The following is a 19,385-nucleotide window of genomic DNA, read 5'->3' on the forward strand; positions in this document are numbered from 1 at the left end:
TCGGGTAGACCTAACATGAAGAAAAAATAATTACCATTATACTTCCTGAATGGTAGGCACCAGAATGTGCCTGCACATACCTGTTATCAGGAGAATGTATTGTATGTGCCTGGGGAGCCTCCAAGCATGGGTGTTCCTATCTATGCAATCCCTGTCTAATACAGGTATTTGCCCCCACTTCCGGGCATAGATATCCGTGGATATTTACGCCACGTCCGGCGCTTCCTCCGCCCCTCGCTGTCTTCTGGGAGACACACAGGTCCTAGAAGACAGCAGGGACCATTCAGATCGCCCAGTAGGGAGCCAGGAAGTGAAGCCACAAGGCTTCACTTCCTGATTCCCTTACTGAACACAGCGGCGGCAGCACCCGAGAGCCAAGGAACAGATTGGCTTCGGGTGCCAACATCGTGGGCACCCTGGACAGGTGAGTGTCCATATTTTAAAAGTCAGCAGCTGCAGTCTTTGTAGCTGCTGACTTAAAAAATAATAATAATAATTTAGGCGGAACTCCGCTTTAATGTTTTCCTGCCAACTCTCTCTTTAAAGGGTCTTTCTGTTTTCCAGTCCCTTTTTAAACGTTTTGTATAAAACTAATGGTTCTACTTTCTTCATAGTAAGATGTTATTAACTTATTTATTTCTGTAGTTAATTGGCTGGCAGCTAAAGCAGGGTATCATTTATTCTGCCATCACTCTGCCAGCAGTTGGAACCTTGAAGATCATGATGTTGGTTTTCACATGCCAGAAAAAAATCAGTATTGTTTAACCCCTGTAAAGGCTCATTTTTTATTTTCTAAATAGGTTCCTTCAAGCTAGTGCATTGTTGGTTCACTTACCTTTTCCTTCAATTTCCCTTCTAAATGTTTTTTTTGTTTGTCTGAATTTTTCACTTCCTTTTTTTTCCTCAGTAAGCTTGCCTCGGATGATGGGGGCAAGCTTACTGAGGAGAAACAGGAAGTGAGAAATTCTGACAAAGAAAAAAAACATTTAGAAGGGAAATCGAAGGAAAAGGTAAGTGAACCAACAATGCACTAGCTTGAAGGAACCTATTTAGAAAATAAAAAACAAACCTTTACAACCCCTATAAATAACTTTTATTACTAAAGATATTTTAATTATTTACTATTTTATATTTATTTATTAAAGCGGAGTTCCGGCCACAATTTCACTTTTTAAATATAAATACCCCTGTAATACACAAGCTTAAAGGGGTTGTAAAGACAAAAATATTTTCCTCTTAAATTAAAGTCTGACAGTAGCTGATAAAGTAAAAAGTAATGTTTTGCATTATAACTAGTTTGATACCTGTTGAAATTGAGCTGTTTTATTCACCTCCAGCACTCCTGAATCATTATTCTCACTGACTTCCTGGTTTGCGGTGCGCATTCATTCTTGCTACATCATGGCCTAATGGGAACTACAGTTCCCATTAGGCTTAGCCTCCATGCCTGTGAGGGATAAGAGAGCATCTTCACGCAGGGCTGTAGTCATAGGGAGGGGGTAAGCACATTCTGCTTTCCACCATGCAAAAAAGCTCAGATGCTGGTGGAAAGCAAGAAGAGGAGAGACAGGAAATGGCATTTTCAAACCTGGATTACTGTATTTTGGAGGTCAAAAAGAAAAACGAGGTAAGTGATATTTAAATGCTCTTGCCTACAGCAATCAATTGATCTAATAAAAAAACGAACCTTTAGTGTTCCTTTAACCACTTAAAGACCTCAGGTGTTTTTCAGATTTGGTGTTTGCAAGACTAAAACAGTTTTTTCTGCTAGAAAATTACTTAAAACCCCCAAACATTATATTTTTTTTTTTTCTAACACCCTAGAGAATAAAATGGCGGTCATCGCAATACTTTTTGTCACACCGTATTTGCGCAGCAGTCTTACAAGCGCACTTTTTTTGGAAAAAATTCACTTTTTTGAATTAAAAAATAAGACAACAATAAATTTGGCCCAATTTTTTTATATATTGTGAAAGATAATGTTACGCCGAGTAAAATGATACCCAACATGTCACGCTTTAAAATTGCGCCCGCTCGTGGCATGGCATCAAACTTTTACCCTTAAAAATCTAGATAGGCGACGTTTAAAAAATTCTATAAGTTGCATTTTTTGAGCTACAGAGTAGCTCTAGGGCTATAATTATTGCTCTCGCTCTAACGATCGCGGCGATACCTCACTTGTGTGATTTGAACACCGTTTTCATATGCGGGCGCTACTCGCGTATGCGTTCGCTTCTGCGCGCGAGCTCGTCAGGACGGGGTGCTTTAAAAAATTTTTTTTTTTGTTTTCTTATTTAATTTTATTGATTTTATTATTTTTTACACTAAAATATAAAAAAAAAAAAATGATCACTTTTATTCCTATTACAAGGAATGTAAACATCCCTTGTAATAGAAAAAAGCATGACAGGTCCTCTTAAATATGAGATCTGGGGTCAAAAAGACCTCAGATCTCATATTTAGGCTTAAATGCAAAAAAAAAAAAAAAAAGGAAAATTTGTCATTTAAAAAAATGACAGAAAAAAAATTGTCTCTTTAAGAGGCTGGGCGGGACTGACGTTTTGACGTCACTTCCGCCCAGCAGAGCTATGAGGACGGGTGGGGGCCATCTTGCCCTCACTCAAGTCCTCACTCTCCAGGCGGCAGCATCGGATCTCCTCCGCCGCTACCGACGGCTCCGGTAAGCGGCGGAGGGCGCGGAAAAGCGGCGGGAGGGGGGGGGGCCCCTCTCCCGCCACCGATAACGGCGATCTCGCGGCGAATACGCCGCGGAGACCGCCGTTATCGTTTACACGGCTGCCTGCTGAAAACATGGATATCTCAGTTGTGGCAGCAGCTGCTGCCGTTACTGAGATATCCATGTTTAAAAAGAGGACGTATATATACAGTGGGGGGTCCTTAAGTAGTTAATGTATTCTAGTAAAGTTAGTCTGTAAACTAAGGTCCGTTTTGTTAGGTTGTTACAGCATTTAGACACTTTATAAAATAGAAATTGACTGGGGCCATCTTGAGTGTGGGCATCATGAAGCCAGACTGTATGACTTCCTGGATTACAGCCTTGCAGATCTCGCACATGCTCAGTGCTGCACAAGCAGTGTCAGATCAGGTTTCAGCACCTGTGCTGTCCAAGTCACATGATTCTTTGAGACTGTGGAATGCACAGACTCCTGGAAAGTTACACCCACTACATTCCCAGGAGTCTGTGCGGTGTAGGTTAGGAAGCATTAAGCACCTAGGTGCAGGAAGTGGGAAGATTAACTATTCTGCCTAGCAACAACACTTTGAAGGCATCTAAAAAAAAATAAAAAAATTTGTAAAGGACTAATGACATTTTTTTAAAACTACTGTGTAATGTTATATTTATGGGTGGAACTCCACTTTAAAGATAATGCTCAAGGGTAAAAGTGGTCTACCTCTGAGGGGCAGAAAAGAGTAATAAATCTCCTGCGGTGTAATTTATCTTGTATGTCTTTGCAGAATGTATTTGCCTAACTTAAAGTATATGTAAAAATAAATGTTTGTTTTTTCACACTTTTTGTATTTAAAAACATTATCACATTTCAAGTAATTTCCATTTAATTTAGCTAAATTTAATTACGGTACCTTGAAAAATAAAGCTTGTGTAGTATATAGCATTGTTTCCTTGGTATACAATTAAAATGTAAGTAAAAATACCTCCTTGGCATACAGTACATTCTGCGTGATATGCTGCTTGCTGTCTGGTACTGTGCTGGTATATGGTAATGGAACCCCCTTCTGTAGTCGCAATCATTGTTTCTTTTACGTCTGTTCAATTCTCTATTACTTAATACGATTTTGAACAAAGTGACGAGAAGTTTTTCATGAACAAATTTCTAATTGTATTTTGTGTTCATTTGGCAAATTGCATTTATTCAATAATCGAACGCGAACACCATGACCAGGGTCAAAAACAAACCTTAATGCCCAAACGCAATTTTGCAACTTTGACATGTGTTAGTAAAACTGTACATATCACACAAATTTTGTGTTTCCAAGTGGATTATAGCTTCCTTTTTTTTCAGTACAGATTGGGCTTTCATTTGGTGGTAAATGGTAATGACTATCCCCGTGTGTGTTTTTTTTAATGCAAGCACTGTCCCAAAATTGTAAAAAAAAGTTAACCTTTGAGCTGTATATTTTTATGCCATTACCATGACCCGTCACCAAAAAAAACGTGCAAAATAAATTCTACTCTTGGTGATTGTGTCAATACCACATATAAATGTGATTTAGTTCTTTGTACCCATAGTAGGGCCAAGAAAGAATGGCGCACATTTGTTTGTTTTTTTCTTCCTACTTAATCACACTGACATCATCTCTAACACTACACTAACTCTAACACTGACACGCTCACTACACAAGATCAAGCCCTGAACTAGTTACTCTTTTTTTGTTTTTTTTGTTAGACAATTGAATGGACAGATTAAAAGATTATTGTGATAGCCAGTCAGAGGCTATCACAGCGATCAGGATCTGGTTCCCCCACCTCCCAATCACTAGTAGAGACCCGGGGCTGTCGCTGACAATCTGGTCTCAGTGCTGCAAGCGCACTTCCAGCACAAACACAAGAACACATATATTTGGTTTAAAGCCCACTTCCTGGACATCGCGTATATGCATTGGGCGGTCATGAAGGGTTTATAGTGTGTAGCATAGGCAATCCGCGCTACCCCCGTAGAACCAAAGTGCACGTGTGCAAATGTGAAACAATGAATGAAAAAATTATATCAATAAATGAAGGTGCTGCACATAGCTAAACAAAACTGAATACTAGGCTTGCAATATATGTAGAAAAAATAAGATACGTGCGCAACCAAATAAGGCAATAAATATTGCAAATAAGTGTCCTTATTCCAGTGACGGAATATACATGTGAAAAAAAGAGAGAGAGAAAGTCCTTATAGGATCACACCGATACAAGGGCTCATGCAGGGACTCAATTCTCTGTCAGATGACAAGGTAAATACAAATAGCTTCAACAATTCCCACGGACAAGTATGATAAATGGCCGCTTACCAGATCCGTCGTATCCCCGCAGGGATCAAATGGGCTCTGCACAGAGATATCCTCGGCTGGTTCGGAACGATCACTCCTGGTACACTCCTCTGTTGCTGGTAATCCGGGGATGATACCTCTTTCTCCTACAGGATTTTTCAGGGGGTGGAATCAGCCTCAGCATATGGTATGGGAGCGTGTGAGTAAAGAGGAAAAAGGGCGCTTCATAGTGCAGTAAGTTGTTTAAAAATTAACTTTTATTCCACTCAATAGAACAAAAAAACTGACATCTAAAAAGCTTCATAGGTTACAAAGTTTCAACTTAGAAGCATGGGCAAACAAACAAACCAGCTTCGGCTCAGGCTGATCAGCTGGGGGCGTGGTGACGTCATTAACTACCGCTCCACCCGACGCTGCGTTTCTCCCAAATGGGCATCGACTGGGAAAGGAGGCATAGAGAACAGACGTCACACACCACGCACCTAAATATGCAGGAGAGTAACACCGGGAATTTAATTTTTAGATGTCCGTTTTTTTGAGTGGAATAAAAGTGAAAGTTTTTAAACAAATTACTGCACAAATGGTAAGCGGACATTTATCATACTTGTCCGTGGGAATTTGTTGAAGCTATCTGCATTTACCTTGTCATCTGACAGAGAATTGAGTCCCTGCATGAGCCCTTGTATCGGTGTGATCCTGTAAGGACTTTCTCTCTCTCTTTTTCACATGTATATTCCGTCACTGGAATAAGGACACTTATTTGCAATATTTATTGCCTTATTTGGTTGTGCACGTATCCTTTTATTTTTTCTACATGAAGGGTTTATAGCCAACGGAATTTTGAAGTTCTTTCAAACAGTTAAGTCTTTATATAGACATTATTGTACTGATGAGGCTTTTCACACAAGCATTTGTACGAAAATCTACAAGTGTATAGCTAGCTTTACAGAAGCACCATAAACGACTGTTTTCTTTCCATATACTGATTGAAAATGTTTTGTTTGCATCAATTCTAGACACCGTGCATGAATATGAACTTCAGTTTCATCGCAGATTGGAGCAGGAGCGTGCACAGTGGGGACAGTACAGAGATTCTGTGGAAAGAGAGATTGCAGAGCTTAGGAGGCGGCTTTCTGAAGGCCAGCAAGAGGAGAACTTGGAAAATGACATGAAAAAGGTTGGTGAAGGTTTCACAATATTTTCCTTAAATTGATTGTGAAGTCTTGTTTTTTTTTTCTTTTTGTTTTTTTCCCCCTATAAAAATAACAAACATGTTCTACTTACCTGCTCTGTTGCAGTGGATTTGCACAGAGAAGCACAGATCCTCCTCTCGGGTTCCTCTTCTGTGATCCTTGCCCCTCCCTCCTCTTCCGTGCCCCCACAGCAAGCAGCTTGCCATGGGGGCACCCAAGCCCAGTTACAGCCCCCTGTGTCTATTCAGACACGGAGCCCAGTGCCTCTCTCTCTCTCTCGTGGGAGGCAATGGTGCCACTGCTGTGTCTCAGCCAATCTGAGAGAATCTCGGATGGCTGAGACACTCGTGGACAGAGAGGGACCTCAGGTAAGTATTAGAGGGGCATCTGCACACAGATTTGTCTTTCCAATCCCTTTTAAAGTCGGGGTGCACCGATTGCAAATTTTGGTACCGAAAATGAAGGATGCACTAGGCCAAAAACCGATACAGAAAATTAGTTTTAAAAAAAATATTTGTTTTTATATACAATTGTATTGTATTCGACTTTTTAAGAAAAGCTCACAAATGCAGTCTCTAAACATCTCTTGTATCAGGTCTTCAATCTCTTATTTAAACACACTGCTAATAGTATTTGCAAAATTGCCATTCGGTGCACCTCTAGCAGAAGTGGTACAGGAGATGGTCAGAGACTGCAGATGTGGTACAGGAGATCAATGCAGCCTCGCCAGTGCCCATCATGCAGCCTGCCAGTGCCTGGATCAGAGCAGCGATCTCCGTGTGTCACAGAACTTTATTTGAATTTCCCGGGTCGCATTAACAATGTCCCGCCTCCCTCCTGTGATCATATCACACTAATTCAATGTCACACCATTTGATCAGTGTGCCGTCTGTCACAGGAGGCGGGACATTGTTACTGCGGCCAGTGCAATTCAGCTCTGTAACACGCAGAGATTGCCGCTATGTGGGAGGGAGGCGGGCGACTGGGACGTGCCAGGATGACACTGGGTGGCACTAGAAGGGGGCCCCTGCCCCATCTTCGGCTTTGTTACGCTAATACTTTTTTTTCGGCACATCCCTATTTTAAAGGCAAAAATCTTGTAATAATAAGAATATATAATATACCGTATATACTCGGAGTAAAAGCCGACACGAATATAAGCTGAGGCACCTAATTTTACCACAAAAAAATGGGAAAACGTATTGACTCGAGTATAAGCCTAGGGTGTCCATCTGCATGCCTCACTGTGTCTATGTCCATGCCTCACTGTGCCCATGACTAGACTTGCGTTTAACATGGGAGTCTATGGAAGGGGTGCTCGTCTTTGAAAAATTGGTGCTCCCCCAGACAAAAAACTTTGCACACTTGTAGAGGAAGAGTACATGTGTACCAAGTTTGGGGTCCAGGGGACCTACGGCCAGCCGGTACCGGGTCCGCAAAGTCCGGGAGATTAGGCGCAAAAAGGTAACTCAAGTATATGCTGAGGGGGGCATTTTCAGACCAAAAAAAGTGTTGAAAAACTTGGCTTATACTCGAGTATATACGGTACAAATTTTTTTACATCTTATCCAGTTGTCGTTGGGTGAGGAAGAAATGTGTTCCCCCCTATGAACAAGAAGCTGTGGGGTTTCTTACCTCACAGATTGGCTCCAATCCCTATAGAAGGCACTGGCAGGTTGCTGCCATGCTTTGAAGATCCCTTACTGTGTTTAAACTTTTGCAACATGCATATATATTCAGCAAAATATCAATGGCTCATCATGAATTTCACTGAGAATTGGCTGATCACATGAGCAATGTACACTACAGGATTTGTTTTCTGGAAAAGTTCACTCTGAACCCCATATGACCGAGTAGACTATTCCTAATATGTTGTGTTTTTACAATGTGCTTTGCTCTGCTCACTATAAAGAATGCATATCACAGTCCTTTGTAAAGAAATTGTGTGTGGTGGTGTTCTTTGTTTTTAATTACTGTATTTGCTGCCGTATAAGACTACCTTTTACACTTAAAAAAACTGGCCAAAAAGCAGGGGTCGTCTTATACGCCGGGTCAGCTGCTCGGATGCCTGCTGGATGTGTGGTAATACTGTATGTAGCTTCGGCTACATACAGTATATGCCACTTAGCCAATCCCGGTGAGCGATGTATTTGAATGAATACAGAGCCTGCTCAGATTGGAGTAACAACCTCTGCCAATTCGAGCAGGCTACATACAGTAGCCTGCTCGGATTGGCTTTGAGAGTCAGAGAGGTGTGGGCTGATGATGTTACAGCCTCTGCCAATCCAAGCAGGCTTTGTATTCATTGATGGAATACATCGCTCGCCATGATTGGCTCCAGCAGGAAGGAAGAAGAATATGGCTCCAGAAGGAAGAAATGTGAAGCGTCGGAAGCCTCGGAAGGGGGGTCGTCTTATACGGTAAGTACAGGCAATAAATCTTAAACTGTAAAATTAGGGGGTCATCTTATACGCCCGGTCACCTTATACACCGGCAAACACGGTACTATACTGGTGTTTTATCCTTCTTCATTCAACCTAATATTGCTATTTTTTTTATGCAGAATAATAGATTCTATTTAAAGTATTTTTTTTCTAGACACCGCACTGTATGAAAGATTACAGTAACAAATTGGAATATTTTAATATATTAAATAATGAAATAGTAAAGGGGAAATCAACTGAACAATAAATTATTCACATCGGGCATCTTGTCACCAGTTACTTTTTAGTTTGTTTTTAGAATGTATAATGGATTTGTTTTGATCATAGGCTCAAGAGGATGCAGAAAAGCTGCGTTCCGTAGTGATGCCGATGGAAAAAGAGATTGGAGCTTTAAAGGAGAAGTTGGCAGAAGCTGAGGAGAAGATCAAGGAACTTGAAGCATCTAAGGTTTAAACATTTGATTATTTGAAATGTAGTATATCTATACGGCTTTAAGTAGAACTATAGGCAAAACAAATTTTTCATTTTGAATCGAGCAGGGGGTTTGCTTCCCATCAGATTTTTTTTTTTTCACCATCTGTGTGCAAGGTTTCCCTTCACGTCCTGTCCCATAGCCAAACAGGAATTGAGAGAAAATCCCTGCAAGTTAGCCACTTCCCACCCAGCCTATAGCAGATTGATGGGCGGAAAGTGGTTCTGTTATCCTGACTGGGCGTCATATGACTTCCAGCAGGATAACATTCCGGCGCGTGCCCATCGCTGGTGCTGTGTGTCAGTCTGGCACGCTGCATCTCCGATCGTAGTAAGGAGCCTCTGACGGAGGCTCCTTACCACACGATCAGCTGTGACCAATCGCAGCTGATCATCGTGTGAACCAGGAAGTCCTGTATACCGCTTTCCTTGGTCCACGCTGACGGGGAGAGCTAATCGGTGGCTCTCCCTGTCGGATGGGGGGGTCTGTGCTGATAATCGGGACATTGATTATCGGCACAGCCCCCATGAGAGGTGCAGATGAGCTGCCAGTCATTGCCCACCATCAGTAATGCATGTCAGTACCTTATGAGTGTCCTCTATTAGTGCCCATCAGTTCTACATATCGGTGCCAACTCATCAGTACCCGTCAGTGAAGGCGAAAACAACATTTTATAACAGAAACAAAGAAAAACTTTTTTAGGTTAAAAAACATGTTGGTGTTTTTTTAGTTTAGCAAATAATAAAAACCACAGTGGTGATCGAATACCACCAAAAGAAAGCTTTATTTGTGAGAAGAAAATGATACAAATTTAGTTTGGGTACAGTGTTGCATGACCACACAATTGTCATTCAAAGTGTGACAGTGCTGAAAATTGTCCTGGGCAAGAAGGGGGGAAGTGCCCAGTATTGAAGTGGGTAAGGGAATATTTTGGGGACCCCCAGGTTACCAGAACTAATGTTCCCCATTGGAAGATTCCCCTCCATTTACTGTTCTGGGGACAACTCAAAATTTGTATTTTCTCCTAATGATAATGTTAAACAGGACGAATAGAGAGGGGGAATCTCCTTAATGGGGGCACAGAGAGCAATATAAACTTAAAAGCGTTCTAATCCCTCTCCACTCTATCCAAAGAAAAACAAACTTTTTCCTTTTGTTGTACTTTAAACATAGCCAGAACCTTTTATTGTCAAAAAGAGCTTAAACGAATACTTCTATGAGATTAAAAAAAATCTGATGTATTGAAGAAAAGAATGTAGGTACTTCTCCTGAAAATGCTAATGCTCTTCTTACCTATCCTACTGACCTGACTTTAGTATTAGATAAATCATTGACCTGTAAGAAGTATGCATATCGGGAAAGTCAAAGTAATCCCTCTTCTGGCCAGTCCTACACTGCCTTGCCACTGCAAATTGCTGAGGTGGACACAATGCCAACATGGAGCATTGAGACACAAAGTGGGGGAGAGCTACAAGGTTCAGATCTGGCCACTGACCTGCGTTTCAACAGAGAAAAGATATACATGTGCTCAGATCCCAAAAGCTTGTACATGTATTCAAACTACCAGATGCTAAAGGGTTGTGACCACGTTAAAACTACAAAATCTGGATTGACCCATTGCACACTGCCATAAACCCTTCCCAACCGTAGTTGGTCAGATTAAACATGTATTGCAATATACATGAACTAAATACCCCTGTTTTTCATTGCATAGTTTGCTGGGAAGGGTTTATGGCAGTGTGCAAAGGGTCAATTCAGATGTTGTAGTGTTCACGTGCGCTCGCACCTCTTTAGCACCTGGTAGTTTAAATATATTTACAAGCTTTTGGGATCTAATAGTAAATTTTTAATGCAGTCCCATTTGCCCGGGTAGTTTTGGCCTTTCACTTTATTCAGGACATTGTTCTTCTGTCCCTCTGTACATCCCCAACTCTTTAGATGAAAAAATCCCTGTACATTGCCAGGATTTAGTTTGTGCTGTGCATGTCTACCTCACAGCTACTGCTTTGATTACAAAGACTCTTTGTCAGTCCTGATGGTCTCAATAAAGTGTAACTTTTTTCTTCCACCATTTTTTAGTGGCTCTGACAGATCATAGTTCATGTTTATCGTCTCAAGGATCAGATTCCAGCTTTTTCTTCTATCAATGCGCACTCTTGGGCTTTTTGGCATCGGGCTAAATTTTCCCAGATTTGCAGAGCTATCGCCTGATCTTCTCTTCATACATTCTCAAAATGTTATCAGTTGGATGTTAAGGTCTTATCTAATGCTAGCTTTGGGTGTAAAGTCTTTCAGGTGGTTCTTTAAGTTGTTGGCAGTCCTCAGTTATGTTGATTTGTGAGCCTGTTAGCGACAGTAAAAAAGTTGCTGAATGAGAGACGGTTTACACAGGGGCGACCTGTCAAACGACTTAGCCGACTGAAAAGTCACGGTCCGCTCTATTCAATGGAACTGTTCTAATAGGAGCGACGCAAGTCGCCCTGACTTAGAAAACGGTTCCTGTATGACTTTGGGGGCAACTTCAGGGCGACTTGCATTGACTTCAATACAGAAGTCATTTTGCAAGTTGCCTCTCAAGTCGTCTTGAGATCGCCTTGCCGAGTCGCCCCCAAAGTCGTGCTGCCCCAGTGTAAACCGACTCTTACTGTGTCTTCAAGAAATACATTTTACTTTGAGTACAAAAATCGAATTTTTCCACTTGCAGCATGACACCATCTCTGTTAAATAGAATAAATTCGTGTTTTTTTTTTTTTTGCTTTTTCAGACTAAGGAAATGAATCATTACCTGGAAGCTGAAAAATCCTGCCGGACAGACTTAGAAATGTATGTGGCTGTTCTAAATACTCAAAAATCTGTCCTTCAAGAAGATGCTGAGAAGCTAAGGAAAGAGCTGCATGAAGGTGAATTAAATGTTTATTTTATTTTTTATCTTTATTATATATAATATTTGTACATAAAATTAGTTTTACTACTTTGTTTTTGTAAGTAGAATCCTGCTTTATGAAAAAGATTGGTGTTCTTTTCTGAAGTCCTCATATTCTGAAGTCAATACTTTTAAAGTGATTGTAAACCCTGTTACACCACATTTACCTACATTTAAGCCTATAATAAGGCTTACCTGTAGGTACCGTGAATATGTCATAAACTTGCACAGTTTAGGAGATATTCATTGTCCGACGTCATCGGCACATGCGCACTAAAAAAAGGCCCGTTTCTTCAGTAGCCGTGCCATGACTGGCAGCTCCCGCACGCATGGAGTGACCTCATCGTGGCTTTGGCCAATCACAGCGCCCGAGCCCACGAACCCGGAAATAACTCTGGGAGACATGTCGCCGGTCACAGCAGTGTGCGGGGACTGCTGCAACAGCTTTGATCTAAGGCAGGGGTCCTCAAACTTTTTAAACATGGGGCCGGTTCACTGTCCCTCAGACCGTTAGAGGGCTGGAAAAAAAAACTATCATGATCATTGCAAGCCCCCCCCACCTCGGCATCATCATTAGCCCCTCATTGCAAGCCCCCCCCCCTCACAATCATTAATTGCAAGCCGATCAAGATCATTGCAAGCCCCCCATCATTACATCATCATCATCAGCAGCCCCTCATTGCAACCCCCCTCACCTTTGCAAGCCCCCCCTCACCATCATCAGCCCCTCATTGCAACCCCCCCCTCCCACCATTGCAAGCCCCCACCCTCATCATCATTACATCATAATCAGCCCCTCACTGCAACCCCCTCACCATCGTAAACCCTCACAGCCTTACTCCTTCCTGTGCCAAACTGCTGCTGTGTCATGGTCCCGCTGTGTCACGGAGCTCACAGTGTTAACAGTTTGGGCGCGCTATGATAAAAGTCCCACCCTCCTCCTCCTAGACCAGCTTGTGTGATAGACAGCACACTGGCTCTATCACACAAGCTAGTCTAGGTCAGGAGGAGGGCGGGACTTTTATCATAGCGCGCCCAAACTGTTAACACTGTGAGCTCCGTGACACAGTGGGACCGCTGTGTTACAACCTGCCGTGCATGTCAGGGTGGGGTGGGCCGGTTAAATGTCCTCCGCAGGCCGCTTGTGGCCCGCTGGCCGTAGTTTGAGGACCCCTGATCTAAGGTAAGTATTTCATAATAAGCTAGTATGCGATGCATGCTAACTCATTATGCCTTTGTCTGGCAGGGTTTTTTTTTGGGGGGGGGGGTTTACAACCACTTTAATATGTTGGTCCATTTTTTTATTTTTTTTAAGATGTCGGTCCTAAATTTGTGTTGCTTTACTTTGTTTATAATAGCAGAGTAACAAGTACCAATTTTGATAATGATTTACATAACCTGTTTTGCTTTTATATATGACATTTTGTGAAGATTTATCATTTGTACACTGTGCCATTTCATGTTGTTTGTGAGTAACTGTTTATTGATTTTTCTCTGGGATAGTTTGTCATCTGCTAGAACAAGAAAGGCAACAACACAATCAACTGAAACATACATGGCAGAAGGCCAACGATCAGTTCCTCGAGTCCCAACGTTTGATGATGCAAGACATGAAGCGCATGGAGTCTGTGCTGACCACGGAGCAGCTACGACAAGTTGAGGAAAAGAAAAAGAAAGATCTGGTATATATCACTAAGGCTACATAAGGCTGTTTATAGATATAGCAAAGCTAGCTGTTGATACTGTGATGTAATCTAAGTTTATATAAAAACAACCAGACTGCAACACTCGCCTAGATTAGTATTGTAATGTAATTTTACTTTTGATATCAACTTACACAACAATCTTTCACCCTCTTTATGTGACTACCCTAGATTTTATTTATAAAAAAATATATGATAGAGGACAGTGCTTCATCTAATACATAAAAATAAATAGCTGTGAATTTAACCTTTTCAAGTGCGGCAAATCATTTCCATCCCAAGTGGTAATAAAGAACATTTCAATTTTTATGCATGGAGGATTCATCCATGTATGGACATTCTAGGATCATCTGCGCCATTTAGTGGCACTAATTGGTATTTCTTCCTGAAATTACTCAGAAAGAATACCACATTACTGCTACTATATAATGCTGATGATCCTAGGAAAAAAAAACGGTTAGTAAAATTACTGAGAATATCTGTGGAGCCGGTATAAATTATTTACATATTCGCAGACCAAATTTTTTTATACATAGTTTGGGGAGGTTTTAATAGTTTTTTTGAATTTATTTGAAGTTATACACTTTATTTTAATTTTTTTGTTGGATGAGTGCAGATTTCAAGATTTTTCCACTGCTATATATTCAAATCCAAGAGCTGGATTATATCAATTTTCTCTCGCATCAGCATAATTTTTTTTCTTATATTTACACTTTTTGCTCAAGTTTTATACAGTTTTACAACATCAACACAAATTGAGGTATAAGTGGGGGTAACGTATAATATACATTTTCTGTGACTCTTTGAAGTTAGCATTGATGGTGCAGGGTTTAGCATTTTTCAATTTGAGTTCAATTGTTCTGAAGGCTACATGTGTAATGTATTGGATGTAGCCCCACCCTTCCATTATTAGATTTATAATTGGGATCTATGATAGTCACATAAAGGGTGAAAATTTGTTGATCTGAAAAGTAAATTTTGGTTCAATATTGAAAATGTTATGATTGGTGTTCTAAAAAAGGTTGTATGACAAAATTGATAGGGAACGGGTCAGTAAGTTGGGACAGACTGTATAAATTTAGTTTGTTTTTAATGCTGTCGGATGTAACCTATAATATAATATATATATATATATATATATATATATATATATATATATATATATATATATATATATATATATATATATATATATAATATTATATTTAGGTTATTCAATTATTAATCACATTTGTTATCTATAAACAAAATTATCAAGTCTTTTTTATTCAATTTTTTTTTCATCTTATCTAGGAAGAAGATGAGCAAAGAAGCCGTCGCAAAGCAGTTGCAAAACGGAAAGGAGAAGAAGAGGAGGCAAAACGAACACTTGCTCATGAAGAATCACTTTCAAATATTCAAAGCCAAGAGGTTACCTTCTTTTCATATCTACAATTTTAAGATTTGAACCAAATTTCAAAAAACCCTGTGGAGGTATTTAAAGTAGAAATGGGTATACCCACTGTCTGCTATACAACATAAAGTTATTGTACACTTTGGCTGCGCTAATTTCACTTTTTGTAGAATATTACGTTGCACCCATATTTAGGGTGTAACATGTTACTATACAGCACCTGTCTGTCCACACACCCCTCACCACGGCAGGCATGGAATGGTTGTGAACAAAATAAAGACTGAAAATCCCTTCTGCCACTGCGGCAGTTGTCCTGTAGTTCTCAAGGAGATACCAAGGCAATGATCAGCATCCTGGTGGTTCACTGACATTTCCTGCATCTAAGTAACTGTCTGCCTGTAAGGAGATAAGAGAGCTCTCAGCAGTGTCTGCAGTAGCCTGACATTGCACCCCTAATCCACTGAGTGCAGGTGCAATGCTCTGCAGGCTCAATTGTAAAAAAAAATAAGAATGAATGCCTATTTTTGTACCTGCTACAAGGGTTTTGCACAGAGTGGCCCCGATCTCTCCTCTTCTGGGGTGCCTGAGTAGCGCTAATGGCTCCTCATCTAGTGCCTCCACGAGAGCGACATTCAATGGGGGCACTCGTGCGGACGCATTCCTGAGTCCTGCTGCGGCATCAATTGACACAGACTGCAGGACTCGGGCCAGCCCCCTTGCTCCCATGTCGCTGCATTTAATTGACAGCAGGGGCTCCTGCTGCTATCACTCTTTCAATTGAGGACCCAAGACAGGGTCTGGAGCTGCTGGGCTCGTCATCGACACTGAACAGGTTCAGGTAAGGGGGGCTCCTGCAGCACAGAAGGTTTTTCACCGTAATGCATAGAATGCATATAAAGACATTATAATGTATATCACAGCAGCAAAATCTGTGTCTGTAGTGCATGTTCCAACCTTAACACCATAAATAATAACATGTTATTAGATTTTTACTCTAGCAGTATAATTGTATAATGAGTTTGGCAATTCTAGAGAAATGGTTAAATAATGTATTACAATTTAACTAAACCCATTTGGTTTTAGTCAACTAAAATGTACTGGAGATTTTAGTCGACTAAAACATGACTAAAACTAAAGCAATTCAGATGGCTAAAATACGACTAAAATTAAAATGGCATTTTAGTCAAGACTATCACTAAAATTAATACTTGGTTCACACTTCTGCGGGTGCGGGAATAGCAGCAATACCTGCAGTAAAAACGCACCGCTCTGCGAAAAACATGTAAAACCGCCATTCATTCTGAATGCGTGTGTGGGAACCTCAGGAAAATTGCAAGGTAAGGATTTTCCCTGTGGCTGTATTTTTTGAAAAGGTGCATGCAAAAACGCATCGGTGTGAACCTAGTATACATCAAAATTTGACGTCAAAATTAAGACTTCCTCCAAAACTGTCTACAATCTAAAGAGGACAGGGCCATCTCCTGTTATGCCCTGAAACTGGAATTTTCTGTCCAAGAGCAAAAAAAGTGAAGGGTGGAAAGCAGTGAACTAGGACTAATTAGGACTAAGGGGTTAAATAGGAATTAGTGTTATTTAACAAAAATAAATGTGTTTCTTGTAAGATTAATTGACGACATGTCCAGATCATAGGTCACAACTTTGATCTACATTTGAATGAAATGGCAACTACAGTGTAACTATACATTGCACATTCTCTTACTCAATGACACCTACAGACTTTCTGCAAGTGTCTTTTCACAACACATAGGTATTCCTGGGGAGATGAGCAGGACATAGGGGATGTGTCCTAGGAACTTTTTATTTTATGTTTTTTAGGATATTTCTCCTACGTTTTAAAATACTGATGTGGTTAAATATAATCTGCCAAAAGGCTATGCTGCAAAAGTTCACACTTTTCTTTATTTTCCAGGGTCTTCTAAACAGTTCTCATGGCTCAATCCATTCATTAGATGCAGACCTAACAATGCACGAAGGAGAATGTTTTGGCAAGCAAGAGGACTTATTTAAAGATGGACTTCGAAGAGCACAGTCTACAGATAGTCTAGGCACATCTGGGTCACTTCAGGCAAAAACCTTGGTCTATAACAACAAAGCCAAATCGGCTGGCAATCTTGATGAGTCCGACTTTGGCCCCCTTGTAGGAGCAGATTCTGTTTCTGAGAATTTTGATACTTCTTCCCTTGGATCTTTGCACATGCCAAGTGGATTCATGTTAACCAAAGATCAGGAGAAAGCAATCAAAGCCATGACTCCTGAGCAAGAGGAGACGGCCTCACTGCTTTCAAGTGTCACACAGGTCACGGAGAGTGCATATGTTTCTCCGTCTGGTTACCGTTTAGTGAGCGAGTCAGAATGGAATTTATTACAAAAAGAGGTATATTTTTCTTGCTTATTATTTTAAGTCTAACACCATAAAGAAGCAAAGTCAATCCTCAATATATACTTAAAGTTTGCATTACTGTTTAAGTGCACAACATTTTTCCCAGGGGTACTGAAATAAAATTCACGGAGGTCTGATCAATACATTTTCATCCAGCAGAGGTCCGAATCACATGTTTGTGCAATGACTTGGGTCCTTTACATCACAGCCCCCTCCTTTATTTCACAACTCCGTTCTAACATCAGTATGCTCAGTCCCCCTGCATATCACAATCCTGTCTTCACATCACAGTTTCCCCTTCAAAGCTGTTTTCTTAACCCCTTTTCACAGTGGTGTCCTTTGCCCGCCCCCGCATCGCTGGCCCCTTCACATCACAGCCCCTCGCAGCTCTGCCCCCAATTCTAATCACAGACCACCCCTGCAGCTCTGACCCCTTCACAACACAGCCCCCTGCAGCTCTGACCCCTTCACAACACAGCCCCCTGCAGCTCTGACCCCTTCACAACGCAGCCCCCTGCAGTTCTGACCCCTTCACAACACAGCCCCCTGCAGCTCTGAACCCTTTACAACACAGCTCCCTGCAGCTCCTGCCCCCCTTTACAACACAGCTCCCTGCAGCTCCTGCCCCCCTTTACAACACAGCTCCCTGCAGCTCCTGCCCCCCTTTACAACACAGCTCCCTGCAGCTCCTGCCCCCCTTTACAACACAGCTCCCTGCAGCTCCTGCCCCCCTTTACAACACAGCTCCCTGCAGCTTCTGCCCCCCTTCACATCACAGCCTCCTGCAGCTCTGGACCCCCTTCACGTTACACTCTCTTGCAGTTCTGGCCCCCCTTCACATCACAGCCCCCTTCACACCACAGACCTCCACAGCTCTGCCCCTTTCACCTCAAAGACCCCGAGACGCTATTCCACCTCTTTCACATCATAGCTGTTGCCCCTTCCTACCTTACTTGGGCACACAGCGTAAGGCAGGCACAGCATAACTAGATGGAGAGTGGGAACTCCCGGAGTTACCGTTTTTGTTTTAGCAAACTGGTGATTGGTTGCTTGGACCACCCCGGCGTCCTAGCAACCAATCACAAGTTTGTTAATATGAAAAGTTAATTCTGACAGCTCCCGCCCTCCATCTAATGCTGTTGTGCCTTCTTCTCTGTGTGCGTAACGGTTCTGCTTCCCGCTCTCGGCTGTGATAGTGACTGCAGCGAAGGCAGTGAGAAGACTGGCTCTGAAATGGCGCAACCACGGTTGTCTGGAGGGCACATTGACTCATTCTTGATCCGGACCACTATTAACAAGAAAAACAAATATTATACAAAAACTTAAATAATAGATGACTGCTTGGTGTTTAGTGCAGATATATTTTTTTAGTTTATCTTAACATTTTTAAGAAACCTTTCCTCAACTAGGACTTGATTCTGTGATTCTATCTTGGATGTTTTCATGAGTGGGGCAACATTGGAGGTCCTTAGAGGTAGGTAGAGAACAAATAGCCACTATACTTGTAAAAGTCCAGAATCAAATTTAGTTGTAATCAAATAGAAAAAGTAATACATTTTGAGGGATTTTTAGGGCCTCCCTCATCAGGGCTGAATAAAAACGGAAGCATGGAGATTGGACTGTCAGAAAGGCAAATAATTAATGCAGGGCTCTTTACGGTACCTATTTCAGCTCAAGTTTCTAGCCATAAATGAATGGCACTAGTTTATGGTATACCTGCTTGTTATTTTCTGGAATAGCCACATATCAATACAGAGAGAAAGGTATGGACTTGTAACAGACACAGCTAATCAAACAATAAATACGAAAAAACAGGCAGTAGAAATGGTGAATCCGAAAT

At 41.3% G+C, this 19,385-nt stretch overlaps 1 protein-coding gene across 2 annotated transcripts in view; it reads left to right on the forward strand.

Moving 5' to 3' along the window:
* Positions 1–19,385, forward strand: part of RABEP1 (rabaptin, RAB GTPase binding effector protein 1) — a 66,861-nt gene that overhangs the window by 22,588 nt on the left and 24,888 nt on the right. For both annotated transcript variants that reach the window (XM_040336684.1, XM_040336685.1), the window contains exons 4-9: positions 6,033–6,193; positions 8,981–9,100; positions 11,890–12,025; positions 13,552–13,730; positions 15,045–15,161; positions 17,075–17,539. In XM_040336684.1, the coding sequence (XP_040192618.1) occupies positions 6,033–6,193; positions 8,981–9,100; positions 11,890–12,025; positions 13,552–13,730; positions 15,045–15,161; positions 17,075–17,539 (1,178 nt within the window). The remainder of the gene's footprint in view (positions 1–6,032; positions 6,194–8,980; positions 9,101–11,889; positions 12,026–13,551; positions 13,731–15,044; positions 15,162–17,074; positions 17,540–19,385) is intronic.

Source organism: Rana temporaria, chromosome 2, assembly GCF_905171775.1.
Source record: "Rana temporaria chromosome 2, aRanTem1.1, whole genome shotgun sequence".
NCBI lineage: Eukaryota > Metazoa > Chordata > Amphibia > Anura > Ranidae > Rana > Rana temporaria.